Below are 24,614 nucleotides of genomic sequence, written 5' to 3'. Positions count from 1 at the left end.
TTGTTGAGAATCCTGCCTGTGTGGGAAGTAGCTGAATAAAAAAACATAATGATGAAAGTTGTAACTTGCAAACTCAACTTTTCCTGCTTAACTAGAAGCTTGCACCAGCTGTACAAGTCAATGAAGATTAACCTTCCCCCTACCCCTTGGATAGCCAGTAAACTCAGATTTGATCCGGATGTTCTGATTTCCATGCAGCTAAAATGCAATCAAATGCTTGATTTTGGGGGATAGATTTACTTAAATTGTATTAATTCACAAGGATAAACACAATTAGTAGAGCTCATTAGCTTGCAAAATGCAATTTATTTTCTTGAATATACCCATTTCCTTGGATGAAGAGCTCCATTAGCTTTATTATATTTGCAAAGCTTATATAAAAATCCAAACCATGGCAACAAAGAGAAAATTGTTACTACACAGTCACAGCAGTCACTTTTCCATGTTAAATAAGTTTGGCATTTATTTATATTTAAATGAGAATATCTACCACTATCAAGATCAGGATATGGGGTAAGTACTTATACAGAATATAATTAAAACTAATTCAAGCAACAAATGTGGCCTGAAATTAAAATACCCCCCAACTTCTTTAACTGAAAAATGATTCAATGTTCTCCCTCAAAACCCCTGTTTATAATTGCTTAATTATCATAACCGGCAATAGCAAAGGGACTCTGGCCGTTTACAGTCTCGTAAGATGGGTCTGCATTCAGGCACGTCTGGTTTGCTTAGTGCCGTGCTTTAATTTCACTGTAACATAAAGGCTAGAGAGTGGAGAAAATGAATACATGGCAAAGTACCTGTCATTACTTGTATCACATCACCGAGGTATTCTACATGCACAATATGAAAGCGGCCAGTGCAATTTTCATACTGTTATCATTTTTGATATTATACTGTCTAAAAGCAGTGACACACAAAAGAAATGCTTTTATCATTTTCAATGTGAGGATGATACTAATTACATCATCTGTCATCATTATACAGCTAAACAAAACTTTTCTTTCACAGAAAACTGCCATTTAGCAAATTAACGGGTAATGACCCATAATATACAGAAGATTGAAATTTGGGAATTACATTCACATTAGTTTGTTTTCTGCTTTCCCCTCAATTTTATTCCCTGATACATCACAAAAAGGAAGAGAAATGGAGAATTTCTCCCACTATCTAATTTGCCAATAGCCCTACCATGCTTTCGGAAATTGGTGCAGGATCATCTCTGTCCAGATCAATGCATAGTTTGGTACTACTTAATGATACAGACTGTCTGCCAAGTCAGTAAAAGCCAGATGTTAGCATACTGATGCACAAAAAAACTGCCGCTGGGGCCAAATTTTCAATATTAGACATGAAACAATGAGCCTACATTTGCCCGCAAATAACAGATGGATGCTTGGAAACCAAGTACTGGAACATGTGCTGCCTCCTAAAGCCTAGCCAGGTCACATAAAATGGTGTCACATAGGAAGTACCTGAGATGTTCCAACAAGGAACCTAGCAGTAAGGCCAGGTAAAGTGAACACCTGAACACCCTTCCAAGGGCCCTCCTACCTCCTGGATGTTACTTCCTGTCTGTTGTAATGCTGCAATGAGCTGCATTGTGGGAAACATTCAAGTGCCACTAGTGAAAAAGAAATCTGTAGGGATTACAAGAGGCATAATCCATTGTGGATGAGCCCTTCACTCAAACTCCCATGCTTTTGGGAAAGAAGAATAAAAAGACTTCATTTTTCATTGTACCTGCTATGTTCCTCAGCATAGAAAAAAAAAATGATAGAAAGTGGACAGAATCATAGAACGGTTTGGATTGAGAGGGACCTTTAAGATTATCTAGTTCCAGGCCCCTCCCATGGGCAGGGACACCTTCCACTAGACCAGGCTGCTCAAAGCCCTGTCCAATCTGGCCTTGAACACAGCCACAGCTTCTCTAGGGAACCTGTGCCAGTGTCTCACCACCCTCATAGTAAAGAATTTCTTCCTAGTATCTAATTTAAATCTACCTTCTTTCAGTTTAAAGCCCTTTCCCCTCGTCATTGTAGGCCTCCTTTAGGCACTAGAAGGATACTGGAAGGTATAGTAATATAGATTTTAGCTGTGACGTACTTAGTACCAAGGCAATGTAGCAAATCCATCTAAATCCAGAAAAGTATATTTTAGCCAGATCTTTGCTCAATCTGAACTTCTGTGGCCCAGGTCATCTATTTTTTTTTTCATCATAAACAAATAACACTGTGAAGAAAATGAAAAGGGAAATTCCAGGCAGGGTGAAGAGCAAATACCAGTGAATTTGCTATGAAATAGCCATGTCAGTGGAAGTTTCAGTCATCAGTATCCAGTAAAAGCAATTGAGCATTTGGCCTTTAATTCCCATTGTCCACATCAGGATGTTTAGGACTTTTCTCTTTCCTGTAAGGTGATTTCCTGACTTAAGTGAAACACTGAACTGAATGCATACGTAAAGTAAGGAAGAGTTCTCAGTTCTAATTTATCAGTGTTGAAGTGGATTAAAGGATTTTTTATTAGAAACATTTTGAGATCACTTGTTCATGTACTTGGAGACTTCTACCAGAGGAAACTTTTCCCAGCAGACAGCCTGACCAAATGGAAAGCTTAAAATGAGCGTGTGATGAGTACATTACAGAGGCTGATGAGGACCGTGATGAGCTGGGAATTGGTGAGGAAACCTTTGAGAAAAGACCAAGTGCTGGTGGAAACAGCATACAAGGCATTCTTTTTTTCTGAGTCACTGCTGAACTAAAATGCTCAAGTATTCTGTGGGACCCCCACTAGTAAACGTGATGTCTGCTGATTGAGGTATGTAAGCCTCTCTCAACCTTAACCCTCTTTGAAGGCCTTAACATGGGAAACAATATAATACATCACTGGAAATTACAGGAGATAACAGTGCTCAGCGGCAGTTTAACAAACCATGAATCAAAACTGTTGATAATATATGCTCAAACTAGCTTTAGTTATGCTACTGAAAATGATGCCTGGTAAAACATTGGATGTATGACACTCAGAAGCAGCTTTCCATGAACAGATGAGGAAAGCCAGCTTAATCACAAACAAGGATTAGATGCATTTGCTTACCCTACTTAGATCAACATGTTTCAGGGTTAACAGACAAACATTAATTTTAGGTAATTTAAAATCAATAATATCAAAATACCCTCTTAATACAATGACAGTAAAATAATACAAGGGTTGTACTTTGTTATAATTTACTTCTGACAGTGAAGCTGTGTTTATGTTGAGGTGTCCGTCTGCTGAGACTCTTGACCTTATTCTTGACACACAGGATGGGATTCAGGTTATGATAAGATATTTAAATTCAAGTGTATTTAAGTGGGTTAGGTGTATAAGCTCCTATAAAATCTACAGAAACCTAATTAGTACATTCAACGGAGACAAGAGTGATTCATTCAAGTGGGCAACTGCAGGAACCTAGTGCAGTTGCTGACACACTGGAGCCTGGTGCCCTTTGACACGTCCTGGGATAGCCAAGAACCCCCAAATAGCCAGCACCTGTGGGAGAGCTGTGCCCTGCCAGTTCTCGGAGACCACACAGGATGTACTACAGCCCTAGGATAAACTTTCTAAATTTAGTTAAGTCAGGGGAGAAATCTTACCTAACAGTCTTGACGGCTGAATAGGGCTCTTTTGAATACAAATTATTCTTCTCTCTCATTTACTAAAACCACATAGTAACATTCAAAGATGTCATCATGTCTTTTCCTTATAATGATGTCTTTTTTTACATATTCCATTCTGTGTTTTAAGTTTTTCCACAAAAGTCTCTTCATCCGGTTTTGTAAGGAAGGTGCCTTGAACTCTCCTGGTTCTGAGTTCATGGCTGACAGACAATCAATCAATCACAGAATCACAGAACACCAAGTTGGAAGGGTCCTCCAAGATCATCTGGTCTGACCTTTCTTGGCAAATCAGCCAACTACCAACCCAGCCAAACACTATCTCATTTTTCTTCTCTCCAAACTTGAAATATTAATTTCAGTGTCTTGGCATAATTCCAGACTATGTAATTATAATCCAGATCCAGGCTGGGTAATTATAAATCATATCCTTAAAGCCATGTCTCTTATTTCATTTGAAAGCAATACGGCTACTCTTTTTTCTGTCATAAACACACCCTGTGATCCTACTCTACTCCAGGGCTGGTTACCTCCCACCGCAGTATGAGGCTATCTTAAAAACCCAACACTGCTTTCAGTGCATTCAAAGTGGGAGGAACCAGCCAAAGTTACTAACTCAATAAATGCAAAAGGACTGTATTTTTGAAATATGCTCCTTCTCCTGTCTACTACAACATATTTTGATACTTAGAATTTGTTTTCTAAATGTGTTAATACATTATTTCCGGACACTTATATAGGTCTTCAGTATATACATAGCCTACTCTACTTTCTTTAAAACACAAAAAGAAATAACAAATCTTACTGAAATACTGAATCTAGCACTCCAAAATCCAAGAATTTGGACAAAAGCATACCCTAAAATAATTTCCTGGCTTTAGAAAAAACTGTTGATTGAGTTCATCCTTAAAGTCAAGAGGTGTTCTCATCACCTCTTTATCTCTGTGAAAGGGCATTAAAGCATCCCTGACTGATAACACCTAGATTCACTGCACATTATTTGCCTATATGGCAGTTTTGAGAGAAAGAAAGGAAAAAAGTGAAGTAATGATGGCTTATACAAAGGCATAAGGGGCAGTTCCAGGGAAGGGCTACGGAACTCATTTAAGTTCTCACAGAAGCAAATCTTATTGGTGTGGAGTTTTAACGGATTGTCTGTTCTTGTAATGTATTAATTTCTACTCATGAGCAGACCTGACTGTCCTTGAATAGCTAATTCTTGGACAGGACATCAAATCTGCTTTTACCATTCCAGCAAGTAAAATACATGAAAAAACGTATTTTTCTGCAGGTGAAGGAACATAAGCCCCTGTTCTTGCTACACTTAAACAAATGAAAGAGTGATTCCTGAATTTCTGCAGAGTGCAAGGATTCTCCACATACTGATGATTAAGTATCTGTATTTGCCAAAACCTGAAATCACTTGACCGATTCCTGCTGGATATGCCTGCTGTCCATCTAGCAAAAGTTCTTCTGAAATATTCCTAAAAAGTACTTTTCTATTTGGATACTCAACATGGCTTTCAAATCAGAGCTCTAACCATCCTAGAGAAGTATAAAAAACCCCTCAAAGAAAAGCACTGCTCATAGAACAGCACAGTTTGGCCATGATAGGAATATATCTAGCAGAAAAACATCTAAACCCCAGCAAACTCACCCACCTAGAAAATTCATATCTGTAACGAAGTCCACTCAGCATGCAGGAAAAGGCAAAGAGCAGAATCTCCTAAGTTACAGGCAATAGAAACCTACTAGCACTGCTCCTCCATCTGTTTTCCACAGGATGGTAGTGTTTTGTGCAAGATGATCCTTGTTTTAAAGAACATCCACAGCTTGGGGGTGCAAGGAACATTTTCCTCTTCATTCACAAGGAAAAGGTCATGAAGAGGAGCTGGGCTTGATGTTGGATTTGGATCTTCTATAAATCAGTCAGATTGAACAGAAGTGTCAGCCCACATTTGTCTGAAGAACTCTTCCACTTTATCCAATTTTGTCATTTTCATGCCATCTTCCTCATCTTCACCCCAAATACTTCAGTGTGCACACTGCTGGACAAAACATATTTTCTCTTCCTTTGAAAAGTCAGAGGAATTATGAATGAAAACATAACATTCTCCTTGATCCTACATTCTTGTGGGATCTTTTTTGGGTTTGGAGTTGTTTTGGTTTTTGTTTGTTTTTGTTTTGTTTTGTTTTTTGATGTTGCATGGCAATGAGCACTGTACAAAAGATAATGTACAAAGTCTTTATGCAAACCCTCCAGTCTATTTTAGCGCCTTGGAAAGTATTACATAGTCATAGTGTGCAAATGGACTACATATCTTGGCACTTTGTCTAGTCAAATGTTTCTAACTTAATTGTCAATACACACTGGTGTATGTATATATTACTGTCTATATTCCTGGTCAAATACTTGTCTTGAACCTTCTGATTTTGTCAGCAGTCTAAGCATTTTTCCAGTACAGAAGTAAGCATGTTCAACACTGTATCCTGCAATTTTCTGAATTTAATATAACAAAACTTCATGCCACTTCTACTTACACATCTAGATGATGGAAGTTTTTCTTATGAATGATCATTCCTGCAAGATTCTGTACCTCTTTCTCAGTGATGATTTCATCACCTTACGATACTTTCCAGAATATCTAGTCTGGAAATCTAATGCAATGATTTGTAACTATTAGGATGGAATTATATACAAATACCTTGTTACCCTAACTTGCTACAACTAGAATATACACAGAACACAAACCAGACTGGATGTAAGACGCTTAACTATCCTACTATGTGGAAAGAACTTAGTAGCATATCTTTGTGACAATGTACAGGAACACAATATACAGAAACAAGTATGCCCGTTGCTGGGAAGATTTTCTTGCATGAATCACACCCCTCAGACTGCTGCCCAAAGTCCTAGTAACCTTTAGTCTTACTAAAGTTATTTAAAGGCAAACAATTAATTATTTTTTTTTGTTTTAAATTTATGTCCATAAAGACACTTTGAAGCTGCAAGGTATTGTTTAATCCCATGCTATTATTATTATTGACTGCAGCTCAAAGCTTAGCCCAGCCTCACTGTAGGATAGCAGAGCTTATCATCAGCAATCTCAAGGCACAGCAGGGTAAGAAAAGGTGCTATTTGGAAATATTTTCATTTCACAAATCTCCTTAGATTATTTAAACCTAACATGGGACAGAATCACTCTCATTCTGAATGAAATAAGACAGACGTGAATCTTCTTCATTCTGAGTTAAGGCACTGCTCCATGGAGGACCTCGGGTTAAAAAAAAAACCAAAGGGTATTTCCACTTTCTTGTAGGGAAACCAACAGCCACTTGTAATTTAATAAATCCACTTGTCTTGAAATCTCTGGATATCACAGAAAAGCCCATTTTGAGAATGTTTACGTATATACACAAATGCAAAGTCTGGCTCCTAATAGACCCAGCTTGTTCAGTTTGGACTGAACATGAAGTCCCCATTCTCTGTTGACTCTCCATATAACTTGACTGTCCATTTTTTAAGTCATGACAGCAAAAGAAGTGGAATTACTCTGCTGTGAAGGGGAAGAAATCCTAGTGGGAAATTCAAGAAAAGGCCAAACTGAAGAGAATTGAACAGTTTTGTGTAGAGAATTGAACATTCAGGAAAGGCAGCTCTAAGGTGGCTGGAGGTATTATGAGGATCCTGTTCTGTCCAGAGAGTTGGATGCAGACAAGGGCTGAGTCCAAATATGTGTCAGGAGTTGAACAACACAGAGGACCAGGGGAAGACAAGGTCAGAGAAATCAGAAATTAAACATACGGAATTCTGAAATGAGAACAGAGACTCTGCCAGTGCTTTGGATGATGAGTAACTTTCAGAACATCCAACTGCAGTTCCAGATCTCTGCAAGGAGTTTTGGAATAGTATCTGGATGGATGGATAGGCAGCCTGCCTGGAAATTTGGGCCACTACTGTATTCTGTGCCAAAAGGGAGCCTAGATTTTGTTACCATCCAGTCCCTGAGAAATTCTGCAGTTCGTGAATATAGTCTTGCGCGGACAGGATTAAAACCAGGAGAGTTCAATAGAACTGTGCTGCCTCTCAGACTTATTTTGAATGCATTTCGTGGCCACTGTGAAACAAACTATATCTTCGACTTCAGGGTGGGAAGAAACTCGAGACATCTTCACATGTACCATTACCTAATTACCTAAGTGGATCTGCATGCGATGACATAACAACACATAACAGATTAAAATCTAAGATCTTCAGCTTTGTCTTTCAAGAACAGATGAACTAGTCACAAATCCAGTGCTTTATGTAAAAAAAAACCAAACCAAACCAACAACACACCCCCCACACCCCAAAACAGGTATGAAAAAAGGCAGCATGGAGTAGACGACATTTAAGAGCAGTTCAGGGAGTTTTAACACAATTTAGCAACCCCAACCTTTTTGTTTTTACAATAATCTTCATAAAATATTGATAGTGGTGAGAGGCTCCTGCTTCAGTTGAAACTTGGAAATCTCAAGTCACTCACATACTGAAAGTTGTCAATCAAAATAGAATTCAATGACCTTCTTTATGCTGTACGTTTAGCTAGGCGATGTCTAGGGCTATTACAAGTCCTCTTTGACTCTTCAGTGCACTAAATCACTGTCTGTTATGACCTGACCAATAGTGGCATTTAAACACAGGGCAGGAATTACTGAAAATACTCCACCTGGAACACAAAAAGGTGAAATGTATTTCAATTCCATGCAATGGCTTAGATACCCTCATCGACTTCGCAATTCTGTTGAGATTATTCTAATGACAGAAGACTGTAATTAATCTTGAAAAAGATTACTCTTTAGAGGACCTGTTCAAGCAGTGTGCTTTGAGTTCATTACTGTGTGTGAACATGATAAAACATGAGCCAGCAGTGTGCCCCTGCAGCAGAAAGCTAATGGTATCCCGGGCAGCATTAGGCAAAGTATTGCTAGCAGATGGAGGGAGGGGATCCTTTCTCTCTAACCAGCACTGGTGAGGCCTCTCCCAGAGTGCTGGGCCCAGTTCTGGGCTCCTCAGTACAAGAGAATGGAGCTCATGGAGCTCCTGGACAGTCCAGCAAAGGACCACAGAGATGATGAAGAGACTGGAGCACCCCTCCTATGAGGAAAGGCTGATAGAGCTGGGAATGTTCAGCTTGGAGAAGTAGGCTTAAGAGGGATCTCATCAATGTACATAAATACCTGAAGGATGGGTGCCAAGATGTAGCCAGCCTCTTTCAGTGGTGCCTAGTGACAAGATCAGAGGCAATGGGAACAAACTGAAACACAGGAGGTCCTCTCTGAACAGCAGGAAACACATTCTTAATGTGAGAGTGATGAAGCACCTGCCCGGAGAGGTTGTAGAGTCTCCATCCTTGGGAAGATTCAGAGCTCATCTGGACACGGCCCTGGGTAAAAAAGCTCTAAGTGGCCCTGGTTGAGAGGGGGGCTGGAACAGATAACCAAAACCATTCTGTGATTCTGTGAACTCATGCGTCATTAACAAGTTGAGCTTACAAACAATCACTAGTCACCTGTATCTTGGTACCACTTAGGCTGTCTGAGAAAATCAAGACTGTGTTAAGGAAAACACAGTAAGAAGCATGTACAATGCTAACAGATTTCTGTGCCAACCTAACTCTCCTACAAGAAACAGGACATGGAATGCATTGTGGTTTCTATTGTAGACTTCCCCACAACCGGATACATACTTATTAATATATATGCACACACACATACTAAATATCACATATGATTTTGTACCTATCATTTTTATAATTATCTATTTTTCTATCTATATCTATGGATACAAAAATAAGGCAATTTTCCTAAGGTTATATAGGCCATGTATTCTGGTGCAAGAAAGAGAACTGACTCTAGACTCTAGGTTGTCTAGAGTCTTCCACACACAATATCCTTTAATTAATGTTATTAGAATTTCAAATGCTAGGTTTCACTTTGAATTTAAACACCCCTCCACCCCCCAGCATTCATGTATAGAACTAGGAACACTCAACTGAAGGTCAAGATGAAATGCCTTTGAAAATTCGGCCTTTTGTGAAGAAAAAGTTGAAGGTTATTGACAAAATGTAGGCTGCCTTGTTACTATTCATGATTAAGGAAAGTAAATATTGTCCAAGGTCTAATGAGAATTCCAATGCAATAAAGTCAAGTGTGAAAGGTGCAATCAATACACGATGATGCAACAGTATTTGTTTGTTTTGTTACTGTTCAGTTCATGGAATTTGGTGATGCTTGAAAATGAAGTGTTAAGAAATTAGTGCTACAAGGATTAACACTCAGATTTTATTTCTGATATTGTTATGTTTCTACAGTTATTACATTCTGAATGCTAATTAGCATCTGATTTTTTTCCCCACTAGTTAAGGACTGCAAACCAAAGAACTGTAGAACAAAAATACTATGGAAACAAACATCAATATTACCCATGAACATCCACAAATTAAAACCCACGATGTCTATGTCTAATTTTACACTGCAGGAGAAAGTACTGCAATGATGAACTGTATTTTTCTCATTTTTTGTGTTAGCAACTGTGCTTCAAAAGTGTATCAAGTTTATGAAAAAAGTATCTTCAAATGTAGTACAGATCTCAAGAGTCCACACTGAAATGTTTATGTCCTACATAGAGCAGGACTATCCAACAAGGGTGCAGTTTTGGATTTACTACATGTCTCAGATATAAAGAAGCACACTGCCCTATGAAAAAGTCAAGGACTAAATCTTAGTTGCTCAGTTATTTCTCTAAGGAAACCAATCTCTTCTAGTCCTTCATCAAAGTGATTAATTTCTCTCCATTTGGACTTAACTAGATTGGCAGGCACATACACATTGGTCTCTGTCATTGTGCCATGGCATGAGATACTGGCACCTTGTGTGAGAAACCAAAGGGATGATTTCTGACCCTCTCTCTTCTCTGCAGGCATGTTGTACAAGCTACAACTTTTGCTGGCACATCATGTAGCCTGAAGGTACTTAAATTATGTTTGAATAGTATTTGTAACTCTGTATTTTCTGAAGAAGCCACATAAAAATTTGGCTATGCAAAATCCTGGGGATCTTCCCTGAGTATGTTCACAATGAACATCTTCATGGTTTTGAATATTCTGCCTTATTCATTACCCTGGCACTTAATCTTTAGATTACAGAGCAAGATGTAGGACGTGGATAAACAAGGGCTGATTCTGTTCTAAAATATTAGGTTACATGTCTGTGTTAAGGTGACATGGCTTTTGAAATCAGCTAGGAGTATTTGGCATAAATCCTATCCAAAGAGTAACTACAGGCCAAACCAGACACCTCGCAAAACTCCTGTTGATTGGTGAAAGATCCCATGCATTTCATATGGTAGCTCTACAGTTCTTCACACATTGCTAAAAGCAGTAATTACTTTGAAACATTTATGCCTTTCATAATATGACTGCTTTATAAATTCACTAAGTAAATGGATCATGTAGCTAAACTTAACATTCGTATTCAACATATTACAGAAGCAATAAAAAAATCCCTTCACAGAATATACCCCATTCAGACCAAGAAGATTCTCTAATCCAAGCAAAAATTATTTTCTTACTAGATGTTTCAATGGAATTAAGTAAGAATCAGCTGTGACACTGTAAAGAGAATGACATATCTGGTTTATATCACGATCCTTGTTACCAAAATGTGTTTTTTTGCAAAGCCATGGAAATGGCTGGACTCTTTCAGCTCCATAAGCGAGATCTCTTGACCTATTGCAAATGAGATGGCAAACTAGCCATGCCTTTAACTTGTGGCAATGTATTTGTTTACTTTGGTTTAGAAACAGCCAACTGAGAAACCTGGTTCTGCATGAATACAGTGTAATAGGGCCCAAACATGTACACAGCCAAATGAAAGATAATTACAGGAAATAAAACATGACATTCCAAGCAGCTCCCTAATAAAGTCTAAAAATATAAGAAACCTTATCATATCAACCAGCAAGAACTGCTCTTTCACTTAAGAGATAGTTGGGCAATTATCCAAACCTGTACAAGACTGGATTGTCAAGTGAAATAATAATACAGAGTATCTCAGGATAATGAGATAGATCTTAAGGCCATTAGCAGTGGCTCTTATTATAATACTGTCCAAGGTTCCCCAAGGAAGAGAGAGAATATTTAAATGAAACTTGTAGAGAACTAGTTTGAACTTATCTGTTTGAACAGCTTAGTAGTGCCTCACAGTTTCCATTCCTTCGTGGAGAGCAAGGTGGCCATCATGTAAGACTGAAATCAGTCAGGCTTTAGCGACTGAACAAATATACAGTTTATATTATGAATGTTATCCTAGTAAGCTTTTAAGGTCTGGTTCCACACCCAGTTGCCTTTCTTTCCTGATTCTTTCTCTTTCATTCAAAACAATGAAACCCAACCTGTATGTTCTCTGACTTGAGTTTTGACAAAAGGAATTATAGCTTTAGACATAAGGGCTTTTAAGACTGGAAATGGAGCAAGACATTACTTTTTCCCTATAAACCAGGTCCTTTTTATGAGAAATTTGTATATGCATGCTCTGTTACCTTATGTCTGTTTGCTTTTAACCACTACAGGAAGGGGAATAACTCAATAGCTGATGATCATAGAGAAGCTAACTAATCCCTGGGAAAACAGCTGTCTAGCTTGCAGTTTATAAGGCACGGTATGGCTAATGTGTCAGCAGTTGTCATGGATTGGAAATACTGCTTGTTTTAATATTCCCCTTATTAGACTCTCCAAGGTACACAGCTTTCCAAACACCAGACCAGAGGTAGGTCTGGCATGCCTAGTGTACTCCAGTAAGGAACTGTTCTCCTCACCCTAATGAATGCCTCCTTGGCAGTCAGTGACACTCAGACAATTAGACTAGACTGGGGTTTACAGCAGGTTAAGCAAGAATGCTGAGTAAGACTTACTTTGCAAATTAAATATTAAAAGAGTGATTAAATATTTTACAATCTTTTTACTTTGGCTCTGATTTGAAGTTTACTTCATCTCTGAGCCAGACATATGCTGAAGGTTAATTGATGGAGGAAGAGTAAATAACAGCTGATGCTGCTGGCCCTATGTATGCAAGGCATTTTAAGAGTATTCCTAACCTCAAGTGTGCAGTTACTGACGTGTTCATTTGTCTCACTAGGTTAGTGTCACTAGGGCTCAGATACGTGATCAAATTACCACAGTGAAAGTGGTTTAAGCTTATGTGTTTTCCCTTGTATTGTATATCTGCACGTCTCCAATGACACCAAGTAATCCTTTAAATTGTGTTAATTTGATCATGTATCTGAGTATCCAGTGCAGTAAATCGGGATAGGTGGCTATGAAAAGTGGAGATGATGCCTTTCAGAAGACAAATAGCTTCCATGGAGAAGAGAGACATCCAGCAGAACCACTATAGCTCAGTCTATCAGGATCAGAGTATAAATCTCCCCCCTCCCTCCTTCTCCAAAATCAAGGATTTGTAACTTATAAACCTGACTTGATGAATTGCTTTTGTGGATTTTGTTGGTTTTTTTTAAAGGGAAAAAAATAATAAAACCTCTTATATAGCAATTGTTGGTCAATTTTTTTGGCTACCTGACTGGGTCAGTATCACTTAAAGCCCATCTATACCTTAAAGAAAAATTCAGAAGCTCACCATCCAGCAAGCATCCTCATCATTATTGGGGCTTAGAGTTGAAAATTTAAAAGCAGTCCAAATATTTAGCTTTAGAGAAGTATTGCTGAGCTTGTGCCTGAACTCCTTTTCAAGAGATGTTTGGTAAGGATTTGCACATACCAAAGTACAATCTATGTAATGAGCACGAAGAGTTGTTGGACTAATCATTTTTATATAAAGATTCCTTGTCTTTAATACAGAGCTACACAATAGGACTTAATAGCTTGTGGCAAGTAAATAATTTACACATGGATTGTGTCTGAATACAAATGTATACATAAAATATCACAGTCTTAATGAAGGTGGTGGTTTTTTAAAAATCAATTTCATTGATTTTGCCGATAGGTCTGCATTCATATTTTCATGAACTTCATTTCGCTTTACCTGCACATGAGGCAGAGTCATGATATTAAAGGGAGGCAGGGAAAACTCTGCAAATGAAATTAGAAATGAAATACACAGAGTGTAGTTGTTTTTGAAGTGTCTAGGGTAAGATACTCGGAAATAACACTCCAACATGACCCAATGGTGTGGCTCATTTACAAAACTACTTATCAGAAAAGGTCAACCTCTCAGAATGCTTATTCAGGCTGTTCTGCAGCATTTCAGCCCAATGAAGCTAGTAATGAAGAGTTTTCCCCTTAATACTGACTGTTTCGGCTTGTTCAGCTTCAGTCAGCAGGGTTACTTGCACTTGGCTTGGGGGAGAGGACAATGGTTGAAGAAGAAGGTTAGTGTTGTGGCTAATGCACAACTGAAGCCAGAAGGAAAGTGGTCAGATGGAAACACGGGTGTGTGTTTCAAAGGGAGAGGTGCAGGATGATGGCTGCTTTACCATTGGGACCATGAGTTTATCTGATGGGCCTGGAAGCTGTTTTTCACTACAAAATGCACCTACAGCTTGGTCTCCCTCATTTTAACTTGCTGGTTTTTGTCATAATCAACTCATAAAAGCTATGTATTGAAAAGAAGCCTGCAGACAGACGCCGGAGCTGGGCTGGTGGGCCTGAAGACAGCAGCAGGATTCCCAGGGCTCTGCCGCCATCCCCAGCCCCACCACCCCTCCATACCCACACCCCACAAGACCGAGCCATCGCGCCTTACCTTTGGGGTGCCAGGGGTCCGTGAACTCGTACTTCCCCACGCCGATTGTCCGCAGCATCTGCACCCCATTGGTGTTGTCCGGGCCCCCCGCCGTGTTGGGGGGCAGTGGGGTGGCCGCCTGCCCATTGGTGGCAGGTGCACTGCTGGGCAGGGCGGCTGAGGGTAGGGCCGGCGGTGGCGGTGGCAGCATGGGGCAGGCCAGGTGGCCATTGCCCACGGGCCCTGGGCCCGGGTGAGCCACTGGGCCCACGCCGCTCATGGAGGACATGCTGAGGGGCTGGCTGTTGGTGTACAAGGGCTGGCTCTGGAGGTTGACCACCATGTTGCTGAGGGGCTGGGAGGGCTGTGGCTGGAGCTGGTAGTGTGCCGGCATCAGTGGGAGCTGGGGGGTGACGTGCGGAGGGAGGGAAGGTGTGACACCGATGACAGGTGCCTGGACGCTGGCAGCCGGGCTGAAGGTGGGAGGCTGCGTCATCCCGTAGGAGTGCGTGATCAGGGCGGGCTGGCTGCCTGCTGCCACCGTGGTGACCCAGGGTGCTGCACCTGTGGCACAAAGGAAGGCCGGCAATGGCAGTGGGCTTGGCACCGGGGAGAACAGAACAATGATAAACACCTGCAGTCTTCCCCTCCCGCACCCGTGTCTGCTTCCTAAGTGCACCCACACCCCCTTCTCCTTCACGGTCCCTACAGCGGTCCGCGGTCTGGAGACGCTGCAAGCCAGTAAGTGCATAAAATTGCTATGGTGATGTGAGCACAACTGTTAAAATACTCATCAGGTGACATGCGGCATGTTTGTGGTTTTACGTATTTTGTGCTTTACACAGCTTAAGCGCATGCTCCCAAGAAAATTAACCCCTCTCCCCACCTTGCTTTCACGGCTCCCTGGCAAACACTCTGTGTGTATAATAATGGTGCTCCAGCCACTACAAAGAGATTGTAATTAGGCTTCTGGCATAGTAGCACAATGTATGATATGTGTCTGGAAGCTGGAAATCATTTCAGGTAGTTCTGGACATAAAAGAGGTCTTAAAGTATCACAGAGTGCCTTTTCCTCTAGTGAAGACAGAAGAGAAAAAAACCCAACCCACTCTAATGAACTTGCAGGCATCTTAATGCATTCACATTAACTCCAGCACAGAAGAAACTTGAGGGGTCTTTACAATGAGAGAAAAAAATTACTAAAGAATAACAAAAGGGCTCACAATGAAGTCTAATTTATGGAGATAAATGGACATAGTGCATTGAATTTGCTTTGAACGATTTTCCCTTGTAGAATTACAAATAAGATTAGAAACATACCTGGGTTTTCATTCTCCCTCATCTGTTTAGATGGAGGCTCATCAGTGTCCCAGGGCGTGGACTGATTGATGGGTGTCTGTCCCCACCTGACGCTTGTTGCAAGTCCTTGAGGCTGATTTTCTGTCTTGGAAATGCAAGGTGTCTGCCAGAGAGAGAGAGATACACAGAGTAAAAATGTTTAGGCTATTGGGAATAATTATGGTTCCTCATAGCTGGTAGCTTGCTTGTTTGTTTGTTTGTTACAGTTCAAGAGGATATCCTAAGATCTTTAAATATCATTCTCCTCCAGGCTTGCGTAACATGTCTGTATGGAAAATACAATGTTTGGAAAAAAAACACAAACCCCTTCTGAAAATTCAATAGATCCATCTTAAAAAAAAAAAAAAAAAAAGAAAAGAAATCCACAGCAAACAAGCATTTTCAGAACTAAGTTGCTTCTTTTGCCTTGAAAAAAAAAACCCTCAACAAATATGGTAATATCCATTCACTCACAGCTTACATAAAATAGGACAATCTTCTATTTGCTCTTCCAAAAATAGTGAGTTTTGTTTAGCAGAAGGCAGAACAAGAGAGACTTATTTACAACCGTAGGACAAATTACTGTAGAACAGTAAAGAGAAGTCTTAGTATTTATTGTCTGTCAACCCTGAAAACTGAATGCCAATAAAAGAAAAGCAGCATAACAGTCATTGGCCACTAAAGTGGGTATGTTGGCAGTTCTTCAGAGATGTTAAAATAACTGTAAAGCAGGGGAAGGATTGGGGCTGAATAATCATCAAAGGGGATATGATCTGAAAGAGATTTCTTGATAAAGAAACTATCACACGAATTAAAATGCTAAGGCAGACCCCCTCTGCCCCCTGCAGTTTTAGGGGATCTTACTAAACAACCATGCCTTTTCTGAGAAAAGGCCTGTAGAGAACAAGGGTGCTACAACAGGTCTCATTTATTTAACTCTGCAGCAGTATTTCATTGCTGGAAGTTTAAAAGTTTCTTGTTTTGTTTTTACTGGTGTCAGAAACTCTAAACCAAGAAAACGGAACCAGCTGCCTATTGCTGAAAGAGTATTCAGGACTGAAGCCATAAAGAACAGGAGATCAGTCTGAGTGATCGCTTGTTTGCCTTACATCTGGGAAGTAATTTAGCTCTGAGATGTGGGTATAGTGGCTCCATAAATGCCCTGGGTCATGTAGTACCAATGAAATCTCTGTCAGCACCAGCAGCTTTTTTCCCTATCCTCAGTACCTCAATCACCCCATGAAAAGAAGTCATTAGCAGGCCCATTTATGCCTTCTGCAAATAGATGTACACCTTTCCCAAGCCCATCAGTCATTGCTTGTGTCTTTAAAGCCATTGAGGTGCCTGCTTCCTCCTACCCTCCCTTCTCCCCTACCAACATGCCTGCTAGCTCTTCTGCCCTATTCCAACACTCCCTCCTTCATCCAAGTGCCTCTGACATCTGACATCTGCCATCACCAACTCCCTTTTCTACCTGAGCTTTATCCTCCTTGGGCTCTAGGAGTGAGCAGTCCTGGGTTCAGACCTTGATGGAGAATAGGGTTTTTGATGTGCTGCCCTTTGCTCCCAGATGCCACAGTTGAATTTTTTCCCCACTAGAAATGCCATACTTCATTAAATACAGATGTTTACAAGGAGATGTCATTCTTAACGTCTTCTTTTGTGCCGAATCGTGAAGTTAGAATTTTCAGCTTGTGTGCAAATTATTATTTCTTTTCCAAATGCATCAATTTATTCTTTTCCATGGTTTTGGGAATCTCTTTTTTTGTTGTTGTTGTTGGGCAGGAGGGGAAGAAATAAATTTCAGTTTTGGAATGCTTTCTATTTATAAATTTTCCTAAGAGGCTTAATCTGAAAACCTTTAGCTTTCACATTGTACAAGGTCTTTGACACAGGAAGACATAATGCTGTTGGTGGTTTACTGGTTCATGTTACTGGTTCATATAACCCTTTGGATCTAGCTAAACTGTTTAACAGTGGTCAAAGGACTCTCCAGTAGAAAAAGAAGAAGGAAAAAAAGCAACATCAGCATTCTCTGCCTATGTATCAGTTAAGATACTTCCCTCAGAAACACTACTATTTATCCCAAAGCAAAGCCTTTAAAAACAGTAAATGCAGTATAGAGAACTGGGCATTTTTATGAATCATCATAACAGACAGGAGGATTCACAAATTCTGTCATGCCCCACATATTCCACCTGTGTCATCTGTGGTTGGATTTCTTTGTTGTATGAACTGTGTCTTACAAGTGGGTTTAAATATACACTTCTCGTTATTGTGTGGCATTGTCAAGATGTGCAGCATGTGGTGTAACTTTGTTACATCCCCAAGCTGCTTTAAAACAGTGTCAATATAAAGAATAAGAAAAAAAATATTCCTGTACCTTAAAGAATATAGAACCACACACGATATAATTTTAAAAGAACCCATACATAAAATGGGCAGGAAAGAGATTATGTGACACAGCTCTCCTAAATCCTACAAAAACGTGGTTGCCTGTTTTGCAACTGAAAGCTTGCTTTCCACAAAACTAGAGCACTGGACACTCATATTTTAAACCAGTGGAGTTAACACCCAAATCTAGATCTAAATTCCATACTTTGAGCATTAATGAGGAGGAAGAAAGTTTGTAGGTCTTCTGTCAATTAAGATTTGTCCTCCTTTTCTATAAAATGCTATTTTTTTCCAAAATATTTTTTCACTAAATACACTCACAAACCTTGCTTCTTAGAGGCTTAGTGGATGCAAATGCACAAGTCCAGGACATTGCTTTCCAGATGTGCTCTTCAGCTTCTATTTATTTGCTCAGAAAGAGCTAGAGAGGAGTTGGTATGAAATCACAACACACCATATACATCTGGTCTCTGATCTAATTTCTGCATTATTTTTCTTAATACATGAAGGGTTACATTACAAGTGTTACATGTCTCTGATCCAATTGCAGCAATTACCGATTTGCGTATCTGGAAAGCAAAATTATTTCCAACATTATCAAACAAAGGAACTTCGTGTCCATGCACTGAGGCACATGACAGCTCTCTATTTGATGTTTTTAATGTACAACACAAATGACCAAAAAATAGCCTGTATTATGATAGTTGTGCAGGGGGAAGAGATGTGTTCCATTAGTGATCCACAGACTTCACAGAAACTAATTGTACTATGTTACACTTTCATCTTTAGCTTTCATGTCAGATGCTTGTTTGAATTAAGCATAAAACACATGAAGAAAGGAAATGCATTATAAATCTACTGGGTATACATTTTAAAATACTGCCAAATGTCTGTATGAAAAGACAAGAAGGTTTCTAAAAGGTCTGTTGAAGCTTGGCTAGTCAACAGCAGTACTAGCTATTTAACTGCCTGAAATTCATGGCAGACTACAAAGATTACTAAAGCAATCTTTGTAGCACCCCTAAAATGTTCAGTCTCTGTTATTTTGGAGCACCCCAAATCCAAATCTGAGGATCTTTTCCCCTCTTCTGTTTGAAATAACCACGAAGAACAAGTAAAATTTTCACTGAAGCTTGAGTTTCACCTCACGCCTGCCACTTTGAACTCCAGCAGTGAGCAATCTCCCAGTTTTAAGGAAATTAACTGCAATACAGATGTACAGGCAGAACGGAACAAGATGGAACAGTTTCAAAATTACATGAGACTAACACAGACAAGTTGCCAGGTTGTCGATTTTTTGTAGCTCAGTCATAAACCATGGCCCATAGGCAACAGCAATTGGTGTACAGCTGGTCCACTGAACCTTATTATATTAAAGCATTAAAAACCTTCAGCTTTGTGGGGCTTTTCAGAATATCCATGAGAAAGTTCATGAGTTCACAGCAATCAGCTGGTGCTGAAGACTGGGAATTAGTGATTTGGTTTACACTACATCAATTAACATGGTTACTATCAGGTGTTCAGGAGGTATAGCTACAACTAAGTCTGACTTTAAAGTTCTACAAATCTTAGAAGAATAAGACCTAAACTTTTAGTAAGACCTTTTTGACATCAATGGAAACACAAAACCTACTGCACTACAGGCAGCATTACAGAGTGTGTTCGTGGAATTAAAAAAACCCAACCCAACAACAACAAAAATCCAACGATAAAAATTCCAATAAAATTTTCCCCAGGCTCAACACCACCAAACACTCCCTGGGAGGTCCTTATAAACACATTTGAGCAATTTCTCCAAAGGCTTGTAAAACTCCTGACATACATCCTGCCATGGCTTAGCATGCTAAGACCTATTCAAACAGTTTCATGGACAAAAAACAACCAATCTGGATAGAGGGATCTTATTTGTGGTTCCCAGTGACCAAAATAATTTTACTAAAGCCTTCATTTAAAGTGATGGATGAGAAGTAGTGATTCTCTGTTCCAATTATCCAAAAGAGATTGGGAATGGCAGCTTAATACTAAGATAACACATCCAATATGCAACCCACGCTATTTTCTCTCCCCATTGAAAAGAAAAAGGCTAAGACACATGCATGCATAGAGGCAAACATTCCCTCCCACGGATTCAGGTTTTATGGCCTGTCATGGGTAAAAGCAACTTCAATTTAATGAGGGAATTCCTTTTAAAGCTGTTAGCTGTGCCTCGCTCTAACAAGTAATGACTGGTGGCCCTGGTTGGGTTTTAAGCCTGAACGTGCCTGGTACTCTAAAAAGTTTAGTGGTCTCTGCACCGAAGAGTTTATGGTCTAATTTGTCGTTCATGCTGCTAAATATTGCATGAAACATGTATTATTTGTGTGCACGGGGCATACATGTAAAATCTGAACCACACAGGGATAGAGCTTCAGCTGTGGTAAATTCCTATACCATGTTGGACTGGATCCCAAGCATATTTCTGAGTCTAGTCCATGGCCAAAGAAGTTCTTAAAGATGGACACAGAGTCTTTAAAGATGCACTGACGACAGCAATATATCCCTAGCACTGGCTGTTGAGCTGGGCTACAGAAATGAAACTGGTTTTAAGAGATGGATGTATTGCAATCTATTAAAAACCTGAGAAATATGGACATGCCAGGTAGCAAGAGGAACAGAGCAAGCTGTCCTGCAGTTAAACCTCATTCAAGAACTTGCTCATGGGTGGAGAGAACTCATCTACCTTAGTTCCCATCACCAGGCAATTCTGCTATGACACAGTATTGTTTTTCTCTTTCCAAAGCTAAAGTGGGAGAAGTGAGAAAGAGGATAATACGGTTAAATCATAGAAGAAGTGTTGCTACCCTGCATAAAAGACAAAAGAAGTCTTAATTCCCTCTCAAGAGGAGAGAATAATTCAATACTGGCATCATAACACCATTCAGCAACAAGCCACCAGCCAGTGTGAGCTCTGGAGCACTAAGGCAGAGCCTCCAGGCAAGACACATGGCTTAGCAGCAGGGGACAGTCTGCATCCATCCCCATTTTTCAGAGGATTTCAAGACCTAAGGAGGTCTTTAAATGAGGTAAAGGCCTGAGCTGTAGCCGGGCCAAGAACTGCTGACTGACAGTCAGTCAAATTCCCAAGCTCTGACAATGCACAGGAAGATAACACCATACTGTGAATGGGTCAACTGCTGCTATATCCTCAGTAGCATGTCTCATTAACCCTTTCTAAGGCTCACTATCCAAATTGGCTGTAGGTTTGGGGAGGCAAGAAGAGAAATGAGATTATGGAAAAGGGAGGAGAAAGATGTGATAAAAGAAGGTTGTGAATTGACCACAGGTGGTATCTGTTTCTGGTGGCTGCACCACTCAGGATAACCACTGCTCTTAACAACAGCGCTACCAGTTAGTTGCTCGGCATTAGCTGGGAATGAAAGCAGGACCACGGAATGACAAAAAGCGCTTCATAAATGCCACTTTGTATTCTGTCCTGGCAAATTTTACCAGCAGAGGCTCAGGTACTCACCCAGCTGCCTTCGTTTCTCAGCGAGAACATCAGGGAACGGAGCTGAGGTATCGAACCAAGGTCCCGGCTGCGACACTTGCTGCTCCAGGACACCAGGGACATCAGCGCACGACACTGGGTTCGAGCACAGAAGCCCCACTTTAGCCTGAGCAGAACCTCCTCTGCTAACACGGTTGGCATGCAGATCAACCCCAAATCAGAGCAAAGCCACGAATGCAAAATCGTCTCACAATGGAGGAGAAAACGCGCAACATCAGGAACAACGCGGCAGCACGTACAGCAGAGAACATGCACTTTGCAAGGCAAGAGGGTTCTCAGAGATCCTGCAGGCATCCCGTAGTAGAAGCAAATAAATCCAGTTCATCATAAGTGCTTTTTGTCAGAGGGCAAAAGGAAATATGGGTAATAATGGAAGTGCTTGTCAGACCAGAATCCCAAGGGTGTACAAAGGATGTAACCCTTGCGTACTGGCAAAGCTACTGAAGAATGACCTAAAGACAGACTGCTTGAAAATGAAATATTTATCTTAAATGCAAATGCTGGCCATTGATAGGTTCAGAAGCCACTCCATATTGCATTTTTGCCTCAAATTTCCCATGTATTTCTTATCCAAACAGGACCATGAATTTAATGCTGGCTCAGGGCCTATAGCCTTAGAAATATAAAGAGGAATACTTATAGATACTTATAGATTAAAAGCTATGTCACTTTAGGCTCCTATCCCAGGATTAAGCTACTTCTATAAAAAATCCCTTTTGATGTATTGGATGCCGACATTTTCCTTGCAAGGCCTCTGAATTCAGTGTTTCAATTGTACTACATGCTCTGTGGCAGGAAAGTGCATGTTCTCTGCCTACACAGAAAGCACATTAAAAAAAAAAAAAAGAAAAGAAAAGAAAAAAGAAAAAAAAAGAAAACCAAGATCAGCCTGGGAGTGTTGAACAGTGCTGCATGATACTACTGATTTATTAACCTGGCTTGATCAATAAGGCTATCATCAAGGGCACATTTAGTCTGCACATAAATTTCACTTTCTAACAAGCACTTTTGTGTGCTCACTTTAGTTTCCTTAATCTGATCCAGGTCTCAGGAAGCTTTCTTTAAGGGAGAACAGAGAATTCTTTTTCTAAAAAAGGATCAAAGTATACTCGGTCAACTCTCAAACAAAGGATAGTCAGTACTGCAGAAACAGCGTGCTTACCTTTCACAGCAAAAAGAAAAATAAGCCTATAGGTCCAGTTTTATCACTTCCTTAAGTTCATCAACATCAATAGAACTATTAAGTTGTGGCTGAATTTGGCTCATAGCAATTTAAAAATTCCAACATTCTTTGAGCATCTTCCATCAATAAGATGCTAATTTAATGCATAATTTAAACTCCACTGTCCTTTCATTCAGCGTTTGCAAATAATTAAAAAAGAACAAAAAACTCTTTTACATTTATAAAGCTGCCCCCTTCCCTTTTCTACTGCAAAACAACGAAGACTTTTCAATCAAGAATTTATTTATTCTTTAAATCTGAAAGTAAAAGCCATAAAAAAGATGAGGAGAAACCGATTTACAAGATAAAAAAATTAGCTCTGGGATATGTACATTAAGACTAATAAATTTCACATCATATTTTAAAAGAGTGGAGGAGGAATCCCAGATATATTAGACTTTATTCCAATTCTACTGAAATGTTCAATTAAGAGCATCTTATGAAGGTAAGTTATGCAGTCACTAAAATTAAGATGTGAAAAACAGGATTAGAGCACTGCATCTCTCAAGGAGGCTATACACTTTAATAACCCATCCCTTTTCCTTCACACAAGATAACATCTAAAATCTGGCTATTCCTGTAATTGCTCTGCTCTTGTTAAAAATCTCGGTTGTGCAGCAGAAATTCAAATGTATTCCACAGTAAAAAATACTAAAATAATATACTGCATTCCCCTTTAATCCAAAATTCTGTATCTCAATGATTCTTATGGAAATCTTTTTTTATTTTTTTTTTTTCCATGCAGACAGATGAAAATACATTTTAAGACTCAAAAAAGTCAGTGCAAAACCAGCTCGAACTCATCAGTCTTCCAGTTGGTTCTTAAAAGAAGCTAAACATTCACCAAGCTGTTCCAATCAGACGTGACTAGCAGATCCTTTTTGGGAATGAGGTCTCAAGATGCGTCCCTGCTTCCATTCAGAGCTTTAATAACACAAGAAGTTCAGTGCAGGATCAGGCAGTTGGATGGTCATTTAATTTGATTTATAACAGAGTGCTAATATATGTTTTTTTCTGGAAACACAGTCTCCGTTTTCTCCAATTTTTCTGCTTTGTAGGTTTTACATCAAAGCATTCCTGCTCATTTTGTCTTCGTATCTCCATACTACCAGTAGGAGGCTGCTCAGTTCTCACATTTCCTTCGGCAGAAGTGATTCGTGGACTAGCATGAACGCTTCAGCTGCCTCAACCATCATCCTTCTAAAAGATTTATGGCAAACACATCGCATACCAAGCTATAAATCTAGCAAATGGCTATTAGACATACTTTGCTGTCCACAGCCACACAATTTAAAGTAAAATAGATAATGGTGTAGCTGTGGCTAGTGTTACTAGTAGCCAAAATTGTGCTACGTTGCACCCATTTTTTTCCAGGCACCTCACTCTCATTTTTGGGGTGTGAATCAGATGATCTTTCAATTCTACTCTGTTCCTGGCAACTTGTGGTGTTAAATAGTCCTTCATCATCCAAGGATAAATGGGTACTGTTAAGATTAAGCTCTACTTACACTGCCTTCAACAACAAATTGCTTTCCATGCCTTTACTTTTTATTCCTTTAAGGTGAAATTCCTCTATGGGTCCAGTTTGGGCCATTGGACTCATTAAGAGTAGGAAACCCAGCAAGGGTGGGGACTTTGTGCTTCTGAAAATCCTCTGTCATGTAGCTTTTAAAGA

The 24,614-nt window shown here is 39.8% G+C and overlaps 1 protein-coding gene across 1 annotated transcript in view; it reads right to left on the bottom strand.

Annotated features, from left to right (window-relative positions):
* The window catches only part of KLHL29 (kelch like family member 29), a gene marked incomplete at both ends in the record, with an annotated part of 255,315 nt that overhangs the window by 128,509 nt on the left and 102,192 nt on the right, over nt 1–24,614 (bottom strand). Inside the window, 2 exons of the mRNA XM_080617020.1 lie at nt 14,460–15,002; nt 15,759–15,900. Of these exons, the coding sequence (XP_080473146.1) occupies nt 14,460–15,002; nt 15,759–15,900 (685 nt within the window). The remainder of the gene's footprint in view (nt 1–14,459; nt 15,003–15,758; nt 15,901–24,614) is intronic.

This window comes from Psittacula echo, assembly GCF_963264785.1.
Source record: "Psittacula echo genome assembly, chromosome: 4".
Taxonomy (NCBI): Eukaryota; Metazoa; Chordata; class Aves; order Psittaciformes; family Psittacidae; genus Psittacula; species Psittacula echo.
This window is presented reverse-complemented; position numbering and strand designations above follow the sequence as displayed.